This window comes from Phaethon aethereus, assembly GCF_964289735.1.
Source record: "Phaethon aethereus genome assembly, chromosome: 3".
Classification (NCBI taxonomy): Eukaryota; Metazoa; Chordata; class Aves; order Phaethontiformes; family Phaethontidae; genus Phaethon; species Phaethon aethereus.
The window spans coordinates 2,266,649-2,278,693 of NC_138576.1; the positions used below are offsets into that span (position 1 = coordinate 2,266,649).

The 12,045-nt window shown below is 42.6% G+C and overlaps 1 protein-coding gene across 3 annotated transcripts in view; it reads right to left on the bottom strand.

Annotated features, from left to right (window-relative positions):
* Positions 1 to 12,045, bottom strand: part of INTS9 (integrator complex subunit 9) — a gene marked incomplete at both ends in the record, with an annotated part of 69,776 nt that overhangs the window by 53,421 nt on the left and 4,310 nt on the right. For 2 of the 3 annotated variants that reach the window (XM_081997859.1, XM_081997858.1), the window contains 4 exons: positions 2,587 to 2,673; positions 4,268 to 4,407; positions 8,871 to 8,933; positions 11,430 to 11,490. In XM_081997859.1, coding sequence (XP_081853985.1) covers positions 2,587 to 2,673; positions 4,268 to 4,407; positions 8,871 to 8,933; positions 11,430 to 11,490 — 351 coding nt within the window. The remainder of the gene's footprint in view (positions 1 to 2,586; positions 2,674 to 4,267; positions 4,408 to 8,870; positions 8,934 to 11,429; positions 11,491 to 12,045) is intronic. The other variant, XM_081997860.1, reaches the window with a different exon arrangement.

Below are 12,045 nucleotides of genomic sequence, written 5' to 3' on the forward strand. Positions count from 1 at the left end.
CAAAGTGTCTTTCATAAGGCAAACTTTAGCCCCCTAAATCCTAATCAGCGTGAAAGATACCCTGCTTGAGCATGTATAGAGCTTCCATGAAACTGCCCTTTAAAAATAGAAACCAATGGCAATAAAACTTGCTAAGCAGTTAGTTCAGACTGGATCTGATAATGGAAAAACGTAAGCCACTATAATGAATTTATTATATTTTATACAGTATTTGCATTTAAAATGCTTCAATGCTTTATCTAATGAACATGATAATACATTGTGTTTTATACTAACTACTCAGAGTAGAACTAGCTGAACTGTAAAGCAGTAATGGTGATTGATCAGCCTGAAAAATTAAAGTTAGACTCAGAAGTAATAAGTATTCTGTTCAAGCAACGGCCAAGTATTATAAAAAAAAATTCACCAAGGATCATGTTTTTCTAAATAACGGATGTCAGTCCAACCCTGCATGGGCTATTAGCCAGGTGTTACTTTGTGGATCAGTAGATGTTTGCTCACATGCTATAATAATCAGTTCCATTCACGCTTGCATGACACTTGTCACCAGGAATCTCAAAACACTTTGCAAACATTAATTAAGTCCCAGAATACCCTCTATGATGGATAGGAGCTCCATTTTACAGAAGCATAGGGAGCTGAAGGGGGAAACTCGGAGCACAGGTGGAGCACAGTTGGAAAGGGAATTCAGATTTGTCCCCCTGTTCCAGTTCATAGACAACACTGGTTCGTACCAGCCTCAAGGCAGAGTTTATGATACATAGACTTATGTTACTAAATAGCTGCAGAGCTACTAGTTACATTCTGCTATCCCCACTAGCATTTCTTTGCTCTGCCTCTATCTCATATTTGGGCAAGGTGTGCATTTTACTGATGAAAATTGAGGGACCTGCCATCTGATCAAGGTTCCCAACAACATACGATATTGTGGCAGTGCTCTGTGCTCTACAGAGGTCTTGTAAGTGGGACAGAAGGGTTGGTCCTGTCTATCCCCAGAGGTGGGCTCTTATACCTTCCTCCTACCTCCATTGGTACCCCATTACAACAGCTACTTGATAGCAGCGAAGAGGAAGTGTCAATGTTAGGGTACTTCCCAAGCAATACAAGACAATAAAATGTATTTTAAACACTGCCCAACAAAAAGACTTTAGCCTTCTATAGCAGTTGAATCAGAACAAAAATGACACCTCTGTGTGCTCCTCTGGAATAGTCAACAGCATACAAAGTGCTAGACAGCACTTCTTCTAAAATACGACCACCAGGAAAGTGAGCTCTAAGATATATGATCCTCCTTTAAACCATGCATACAAAACTCATGCAGTAGTGTGATGAGAATAATGGCTCCAGTCCTCTCTCTTCACATCACTGTGAGCTTCAGGAGTGGTTATGGTCAGGCCAGCGGACTCCAAAATTAAAAAACCCCCACATTATTACGATCAGCGTATACATCAACCAGCACAAAATCCTGATCAATTTTATTGTCTTTAGGTTTGTTTTACATCTGTGTTTTACTTACTGCCTTCAGAAGAGTGACAGTTACAGTGCTGAGATAAGACTGCTCCTAAGCTCAGCAGGGGAGTACAATATATAGTTAAACATATGTTAATTTGGATTTTTAATTTCTTTGCTTTGTGATCTTGGAAAATGTCAAGACTACTTTAATACTGTACAGAATAATTCATTTTTCGTGAACTTTTAAATCAAGCCACGTTGAGAAATAGGAATAGAAAATAGGAGATCAATTAAAAATGCACAAAGTAGCTTTTAAAAATAACTTTCTAATTAACAGGCTTTATCTTCAATACATGCTAAAAACAAAACTGTCTCCTCCATCAAACATGTTGTGCACCTAAAGTTGTTTTTATTTCCAAAGAAAGCATTATCTGCAATTATAAACTGTATGGGTAATTTTTAGATTATATAAGCTTTCAGAATTTTAGATGTAGAAAATCTGTTTTGAGCACCTTGTTTTTACATATAGATGAAATGATGGACATGGAGTTTCCAACTACCCATTTTTATTCAAATTTCAATTTGTTTCTATGCTTTGAAAGAAAGCAAAAAACCAACTCTGTCATCCCAAGTATAAAAGAGCCCTGGGAAGAAAGGTGGCACTGCTCTGTGATTGGCCACCAGCGACTTCCAACAGTTGTGTCTTGGCTTTCTTAGCATTTCAGCAAACATGAATGTAAATATAATTTTAAATTAAAATTATTCCAATGCAATATAATTAAATTTAAATAGCTTGTTAATTTCAACAACTTTTTATGATGTAAACACAAAAATCTGCTGTTTATAACTACCAACATGGAACTAAACTATGTGAGGGGACCTCAGGGGAGACATGTGTTACCATATCTTCCTCCCAGAATCAAACTTGTGTGGCTGTTTGGAAGATCAACAATGTGCAAACAATTAAAGAAAGAACCGACCCACGGAGTCCTAGTGTAAACCTCTTAGGCTTTTTTTTCTGCTTAATGGTAGCAGCAATCTCAAATCGTAGCAGCTGACCCATCATTACAGTGAATTCTAAACGTTGGTTAGTGTTTTAGGACAACCACCCTTTCCCGGTGGCTTGTTCCTTACCTCTGTACGTCCTTGTTCTTCCACATGGAGGCAGACTGAGCCTTTGGCACACGTTCAATGGAATTCACCAATTCTTCCATGAGAAGTCTGAAAAGACATCATCACTAAATCAGTATTGCAGCCTTTCACACAGGAGAGAACGTTGTCTCCAAAGTTTCCAAAATACCACACAAATTCTAAGACTATTAGGCAGTTTTAAAGATGGGTTCTTCCTGCAGAGGCATTGCAGCAATTATGCCTCACCAATACTATACCCGTTTCTCCACTGAGTGTTTCAAGCTCAAGCTAGCCCAATTCTGTCTGCCTGGTTGCGCCAGCAGAGGATCTGGCACACTGGGTTATGGTTATTTGGAAAGTGGCAGGACAAGAGGAACTCCCAAATCTATCTCCTGCTGTACAAGATGATTTCTTCGTTACTGACTGCTTGTCATATGGAATAAGACAAAATATACAATGAAAACTCATTAGCTGATGCCTGTCTATCACTTAGAGAAGCCAAGCACATTGTCAGAGTGCATCTAGAAATGCACAATACAGCATCTGAGACAGAAAAAGATGTCAGTCATTAAAAATTGACACTGCAGATTTCACTGCCCAAAATTAAACGGCATTTGTAACTGTATGCATGCTTCCCCTTGCTGCAGAAGAATGGCATCTGGAGTTACTTGGGGTGGGGAGAACCACACCAGTATACTCTCCAACAAGACTATGCTTGTTATCTTCAGCTATGGGCCGGCAATACCCCAGAGGTCTACTGCTAGTTCATATTTATACAATTCCTTTCTCCTACAAGGGCCCTCAGTTTCTGTTTGTTTTTACACATAGAAAGAATTACTCTAGTGTGGAAAGTTTGCACAGGGCATTTAATAGACAAAGATTCCTGCCCTAAAGTGCTTACAGAGTAGTTCAGATACCGGGGCCTAATCTGCTTTCTAAGTATTGAACATGGCAGCTGTTCTGCACGAGAGATGCACCAAGTCCACTTAAGACTTCATGGAGGGCTAAACCTGCAGCCTTTGGTACTGACTTATCCAATCAACAGGCAACTTTGTAAAAAAAGACAGCCAAATTTGATGACCAAGTATTAAGTTTTTGACTGCACTGTCAGGTCTTATATTTTCTACTTCAGTTTCATATTTCTGCTGTTTTTCCTAGCGCTTTTCTTTGGAGTTCTGTATCTCAACTGTCATTTGGGATGAAGACAGTTTAAATGCCCTTCCATGGTATGGAGGAAAGTACGATTTTAGGAATTTCAAATGCTGAAAAACTACAAGGCAATAAATTTAGTCATTTATTATTGAAAAGATTGGTGATTCCTCTTTTGTTTAAGGGGAGCAGAGAGGAGCAGGAGAGATCTTTGATTCATGGTTTTTGAAGGTTTGAAGTTGGCTATATGGTAACTGCTGCTCAAGGTGTCTCAGCCCACGCAAGATCTACCTTCCCACATCTACTGGCTGGACTCAACACAAAGCACCTGCTGTAAATGTTGAAGACAGATGGTTCCAGAGGTTGGGAAACATTGAGTTAACACATTTGCAGCACTAAGGACTTGGCTGACGTTCAGCTACTGCCTAAGAGCCTCTTCGGAACATTAGACACCACTCCTTTACCCATATTGTCCTTTATACCTTTTCCTTAGCAGTGATGAAAGAGGAGTAGAGAATATTAGGGGGCTTTTTACCTGCCAATTTGAACAGTGGGCTCAGTGGCATACACTGTTCCAGTGAATCCTGTGTACTCTGTGATATAGGGCAATGCCATCATGCAGTGATAGTTTGAGATCAAGATTACATCTACTGTGGAGAGGTCAAGCAGCTCAGTCTGAAAACAGAGGAAAGAGATAAGCAACATGTAACCCTTCATGCAGTTTAAGCAATGGCAGAAAAACTTCTTGTTCTTTTTTTTTTTAAGTTAATATTGCAGGAATGTAATAGGTTTATAAAAAAAGGGGGGGCATGTCTAAGCTGTGGCAAAGATTAATGTTTCCTTTAAATTAACAAGCTTTATTTAAAAAGCCCCTTGAAATTATTTCCTTCTCAAATCTGAAAAGGAAACCATGTCCTGGGTTTGGCTGTCTTTCATGTAATGAAATGGCTGCCGTTAAGAGAGGCATGATGATTACACTTTTATCAAAGAACTGATGTGTGCGCTTCCTTAGGGAGGAACACTGTGCAGACACCAAAACTTCTGCAGTAGCTATTTAGCAGGGTGCCTCCTATTTTTTATGTGGCACATGATACTGTACCCCAGGCAAGTAAGAGAGATGAATGTAGATTGTATTTATTCATATGCTTAAAATAATTCTCATATTTTCCCCAAACAAAATGCTCTGCATCTTTGTCATTCACATTTTCTACAGCAGGAGATTAAGCTTATTCACAGGATACAACAAAACAGTCGTGTAGGTCCAATTTGTTTTGATGTGACAGTTAAGGCAGCAGTTCAGAGAGTGAAAGAAGATTTCACACATGCGGTGGGTTGACCCTGGCAGGACACCTTGTGCTGGCCAAAGCTGCTCTAGCAGCTTGCTCCCCTCCTCAGCTGGACAGGGGAGAGAATATATAACAAAAGGCTTGTGGGTTGAGATAAGGACAGGATCATTCAGCAATTACCATCACAGGCAAAACTGACTCGACTTGGGGAAAAATTAGTTTAATTTATTACCAATGAAATCAGAGTAAGGTAATGAGAACTAAACCTAAAATCTAGAAACACCTTCACTCCCCATTTCTCTCCCTCCTCCCCCCGAGCGGCGCAGGGGGATGGGGAATGGGGGCTGTGGTCAGTCCGTCACATGCTGTCTCTGCCGCTTCTTCCTCCTCAGGGGGAGGCTCCTCACCCGCTGCCCTGCTCCAGCCTGGGGTCCCTCCCACAGGAGACCGTCCTCCACGGACTTCTCCAATGTGAGTCTTTCCCACGGGCCGCAGTTCTTCACCAACTGCTCCAGCCTGGGTCCCCCCACGGGTGCCGTCCTTCAGGAACAGGCTGCTCCAGCCTGGCCCCCGCAGGGTCCCAGGTCCTGCCAGCAAACCTGCTCCAGCCGCGGCTCCTCTCTCTCCCCACGGGGCCACAGGCCCTGCCAGGAGCCAGCCCCAGCACGGGCTGCCCACGGGGTCACGGCCTCCTTCAGGCATCCCCCTGCTCCGGCGTGGGGCCCTCCCCAGGTGCGGGTGCAGATCTGCTCCCCTGTGGAGCTCCATGGCCGCAGGTGCACAGCTGGCCTCCCCGGGGGCTTCCCCAGGGGCTGCCAGGGACCCTCTGCTGCGGCGCCCGGAGCCCTCCTGCCCCGGGCTGGGGGCTGTAGGGCTGTTCTCTCACATCTTCTCACTCCTCTCTCCGGCTGCAGTTGCTGTTGCCATTTTTTTACCCCTTCCTAACTCTGTTCCCCCAGAGGCGCTGCCACCATCGCTGATGGGCTTGGCCTTGGCCAGCGGCGGGTCCGTCTCAGAGCCAGCTGGCACTGGCTCTGTTGGACACAGGGGCATCTTCTAGCAGCTTCTCACAGAAACCACCTCTGTAGCCCCCCCTGCTATCAAAACCTTGCCATTGTTAAAGGAATTTTAATTAGAAGTATTTACTGGTAATGTTAGAACACAAATGGTGTCAAGTCAGAAATTTACAAGATATATGACCTCTAACTTGGTTATTATAGAGCAGCTAATGGAATTCAACACTCATCATAGCACATATTATCTGATTACAAGGCTTGGTCCAGCAATTTGAATAAAAAAGGCAAGAAAGTAGGTCACTTGGCTTTTCAGAGGGCTGACACAGTGCTCTGGTGACAAGCTTCTTAACTCACAGCTAAGCGTTCGTGGTTTCAATCCATGGTCACAGCTGATGTGGGAGGCATGATCTCCAAGCTGAGTACAGTAGGTGAAACTCCATCCTCAGGTTCATGACAGGGCACCCTTTTATCTCACTAAGCTTGCCAGGCAGAACTCACTACATGGTATCAAATAGTTTGCTGACGCCTGCTCCTACCACACTGGCCCTTCATGGCTTGGTTTTCAGCCTTGTCCAGACCATCAAACGGGGAGTCACTCAGCCCTGAGCTGGAGCCCAGCCCAGCGAGTCATCAGGAGGACACAGAATACCACTTTCCAAGCTTAAGCATCCCACATCTCAGCATCCCAGAAGCATTTACTAATAGGATGAAAAGGGTGTCAAAACCAAACCAAAGTAAAATCTTCCCTGGGACTTGTGGCAGTCTCACTAAAAGTGCCTATGAACTGAAGAGGTTTAAAAATGTTTCCTGAATGTGAAGTAGGAGAGACCAGAAGGTTGCCAAGCAAAGAGAGGGCTGCACCCTGCACTCTTGACATGTGGAAGTGTACTTTGCTGCTGAGACAGCCTCTTATCACCTTGTGGCTTCTGGATTACATTCAAAACTTGGCTTTCTTTGACATTTGTGTTCCTGGAAGTGATACTGTGATTCTCAAACTAACTGCTTTTGCAGACAAGTTTCTTCAGAAGAAGCGGTGTGGAAGGAGACAAAGAAGATGACAGCGCCTCTTTCATACAAGCTCCTTCTTATACTTTGCTGACAAACACCAGCAACATTTCTACTCTGCTGGTGCATGCAGCTGGCCATGACATCTGAACTCTCCTCCAGACAGGGGAGCCTGTGAAGCTAGAGATGTGAGCTGTGAATCACTGGCAGAGCTGCTCCTCATGCTTGCGGAGACTTAGACTCAGCATCTGTTGGGAATTTTGGGAACCAAAGCATTTTAGAGGCCGTTTGTAAAGTCCCTACAACGGTGACATGGGCAGCTGGTTGCTGTCTTACAGCTGTAACATGGATTGCTGGAAAACAGAGTTAGATTCAGTGATGACACCGGTATAATGATGCACCAACTCCCCATCAGTCATACTTAGAGCTACACATGTGGCTATTTTCCAGCCCAACAAAGTAACCAGAAAGCCTAGCTGAAGCACCCTAAACCCCAGCAGGTTACCATTCCTGTGCATGGCCTCAATTCCAAAGGGAATCTGGAACATAAACTCCATTCTTCCCAAGATCTGGGACATGATGGCACTTTCTAGGCATACAGGTGCTTCCTACACCTCTCCCTTCCACAGGACAGTAACCAGAAAGCGCACAAGAACACAGAATTATAGACGGAGGGTGGTTGTGATTGGATTATATCCATTCCTGTTGGGGAAAACAAGCAATTGCACACAGATCTGTTGATATCACTTGTCAAAACTAGTACCAGAGCTGCCGACTTGCTTCGAAGAATCAAGATGACAAGAGCGAGAAGCTGCAAGAGGTGAGTTTCATGGAATGAACAGACAGAAGCACTATTGCCAGAATCCCAGCAAGATGACAACAACCTTGCAGGAGTGTTTTGTACTTCCTGTCAAGGTCAGGCAGAAAAGAAAAAAAAAAAATCCCTGCCCAAAAGCAATCGCCTTTGTCTTTGAAAGACAGAGAAAACATCGCCAACATGAAATTAAAGAACAGATGTTAGCACAGAGTCCGAACACAGCTGAGGAAAGAGGATACTATTCCCAGACTATTCCCCATCATTCACCCCACCACTCTCTGCTCGGCTTTTTAATTCTTCAGCTCTCCTACATACACCGTTAATTTGACCAGTCAGGTAAGCCCAGTTAATTCAAACATTTTCAATAGTCTTGCTTTCTTTTTTTTTTAAACCCAGGTATTCTTGAAAAAAAAAAAAACAGCTTGAGAAGCAGCTGCTTGCAGTTATGTCAATGGATATAAGGGTACAGTTCTTCCCTCAAAGTGGCAGCGATGAATAGCTGAAGTGGCAGCAAAACTTAACCTAAATTTGCTGCTGGCAGGACAGCACGTCCGACTGCAGCCCAGCAGAATCAAACAGAGGCTTAACCACACGGTTGGCTCCCCAGGGGAACTCCACTAGGCAGGTCATACATCTGTGGTTAGAGACAAGCAGCTTTCCTTGTCTTCATTCACTGTCCTTAGCTAGATCAGCACATGTATCCTGTCATAATCGAGTCCAGCTCAGTCATATTGTCTTTGGAAAGCCTACAAAAAGGGACAGTTAAGTCTTATTCTTCTGTCAGATATTGATCTGCTGAAGTAGACCTTCCAGATCTCCCAAAACCATTGCTGAGGGCTGTTTCCACCCTTTTTCCAGTGTCATAGATACTAGTGGCACCTTAACACAGAGGTTTTAGTAGTATTATTTAATGAGTAGTAACAAATTAGCATGAGTGATAATAATTATTTAGCAAGTTTCTTCCACATGATTGAATGGAGTCACATTTTTCAGTGAGGCTTTGAATAAACTCACCTCTGGTAAACAGAACTCAGGAACAGAGTCTACAAACACATGGCCAGAGCACTCCTTTAGTTCCTGTGAGAAGCACATCAACAGAGAAGACACAAAAATACAATGCAATGTTACTCCAATACAGCAGATTTTGCACTTTCAAAACGTTTTCTTTATCACAGGTAATTTCCAGCCCATTACTACATTATGTTTATCCCCCTTCTAGATAGAATTTGCTGTAAGCAGATATGCTCAAATTGCTTTCATGCAAGATGAGGCTGCTTGGTACTCCAAGGGATCAGATCCTTGTTTGGAGGAACAGAGACAGCACTCTGGTAGTTAAGGAAAGAGACCCTGGCTGTTTTTGCCGGGTCCATGAAGGAGGTGCTGTCCTATGAAGCTGCGTTTTCTCTGCTCTTCCAACTGCAGATGTGTTGGCTGGAAAATCTGTAATGATGCGAGTTGACTTGGTCTATCAGAATCACAAGTATGAACTGAAAAGTGGGTCATGAAGACCACTCTTCTAGGAACTGCTGCTCTCCTGATCTGGAAGGTGTGCACAGCACCTTTGTAGTGGCCTGGCTCTCTTACAAGTTTGGAATTCAGTTTTGGTTCTAAATAACATCAAACCTTTTCTGTTTTATTAGGAGCAGAATGCAATTTTTAGCCTCTTGTCTCAGAACATTTGATGAAACCTCTTCTGGGGATCTAAGCTCCACATGGCATTTTTTGTTAGATTTATCTCTGCTGGATCTCTAGTCCTCTATTTTCTTCCTCTTTTTTCAAGGCTGAAATCAGAAATCTTTGTCACATTCTTCGGGATTACATATGGAACAAAAATACTCACAACTCTAGTCCTAACACAACACACAGACTAGCTATCACGCACTCTGCCTTCTCTCGTGGATGCTTCTTTTGCTTGTCCCAAAGCAAGTGGTCTCAGCCAGCTTCAGACTGACAGAATTAATGATTGAATCCAATTCTTAATAATTACAGTGCACCTGCCAACTAATAACGAATGAGCAATTACATCTAGTGGCAGAAGTCTCCTAACCTCATCTCAAGGGAGTTCAAAATGATTAAAACTAGATTGCAGCACATTTCAATGCCTCTCCAGGACTTAAGTTTTATAACTGTCATCCAGAGAGTGCTATAACAGGAATGTCCACCCGACATGATAAAACACCCCCCTTTGACTCCCTCCTTTGCCTTTTTCCAGCATGGGTCAAAGAATTTACCATTCCAAGCAGTTACAATGGTCAAGGTGAAGGCAAGAGGTGCTGCCTTTGAATTTTTAACACATGATTTCCATTGACTTGAACCTTTAACACAGAATTTCCATTGATGCTGTGCAAGTTTGAAGAATTCTCCTGAGCACACACCGTAGCAACAGTACCACAGAAATGTAAATACATCACATATAAAAATACACTGACAGTCTATCCATTCCTTGGACGGAACGGAGCCCAAAGCTCTGACACCAAGCCTGGGGTTCAGGAGAAACAAATTCCAGGGAACTCAAACTGGGCAACTCCACTCCTGTCACTGAACCTCTGTAGCTCTGCGATTGCCAGTTAGCATGTGCTCTGAATAGAGCTGTTGCTATTTTACTAACAGAAATGCTGCCTATACAGTTTCTTTTGTCTCCAATGAGAAGAAACATCAGATCTTTAATCTATGATCTTCAGCTCCCTTGCTTGTAAAAATCAGATCAATCTATTTTGTCTACCTCAAAGTCCCCTACAGAAGCAACTATTATTACTGTTTTCCTTTAATGTTCACATAGTCAGAGAACAGTCTATTAAAACAGTATTTTCTCTACCAATACCTATCGCTGCACACATTTGAAATGTATCGGCCTATTTTACTAACATCTGACATATTTTTGTGTTCATTGTTCCCCTATGGCAGATCAAGCTGGACACTGCAGTGCCTAGTTTTGGTTGAAGCCCCAGATAAATTCTGCCTACAAAACTAATGTAATGAAAAGGGGTGAGGGGAGAAAAAAACTCTCTCTCTCTCATGTAGCTAAGTCCTGTGTCTTAGAATTAAGAGGCTGGAGGTAATATCCTCCCTGCTATGTCCAGCAGCAGAACACATGTTGATTTCAGAGGCCAAAGACATGCTTTTCCTCCATAAGAGACCTCCCATGAGCAAACCATTCACTTTCTCATAGTTCTCCTGCCTTAAAAAGGATATGATACCGATCTCATTTATAAGCACGCTATGAAGCTTTAGTGTCAGAAAAAATGAAATTGTTGAATAAAAGGCACTGTAAGAAGGCAAAGCACTATTGTTTATAGAGCTCCATGAAACAAGAAAATATTCATACTGATTATTTCTGCATTTTAAGAGGATTTTTTAAAAAGCTATGCTACCTCTGAAGATTGAAAGCCTCAGAGTTGCTATTAGCATTTTGTTTCAAAATGTTCTGCTCTGCAAGGACATCATGGCTGGTAAGGGTACGCATAGAAACCTTTGCAATGAGTCAGCATGGAAGTACTGTTCCTGCAGTGCAAGCTCCTAACCTGTCAGGTAGCTTTTTGCATGGCAAGAAAATTCTAACCATCAGTGTAGTACCTTGTCCAGAAATGTGCTTCCATCTTTCAAAACCCAACCGGGAAGTTTGGACAGCCTGGGGCTGCAGAAAGAGAAAAAAATTATTGCGATATGAATTATATCATTATCAGCGGCTAAGCATAGACCTTCTCTCTGGTGTCATACAGGAAGAGAACACCATTTCTGTCTCAGGGAACTAACAATCTCAATAAAACAGACAGTTTCACTGTGTTTAAGTGTTCAAAAGTGACTTTTACAAATCATGATTATGACACTTATAAGTAAAAAGAGAAAGAGGACAATGCATGCAGGGAGTTTTATTTTAGTCATTTATGGAGAGAATTTCAAAAAGGTTCAGCGCTGCTTATGTTGCCCTGTGGTGAAACTGGCTTTATAAACAGAAGTTAGGACAGCAACAAACTCTATGCCTGAAACAATACAAAAGCACCGTAAAACTGCTCTGGGACAGAAGACGACAGACAAATATTCCCATTAGCAATGGCAGGGAAAAACTGACGCTCTGGACTAAGTCATTTATAGACACAGAGATTGCGGTTTTATATCCACATAAACCATGGTTTCATGCTTAGGTCTCACCCTGAAGACCCACACCAACAGCTGTACAGTGCATTTTCCC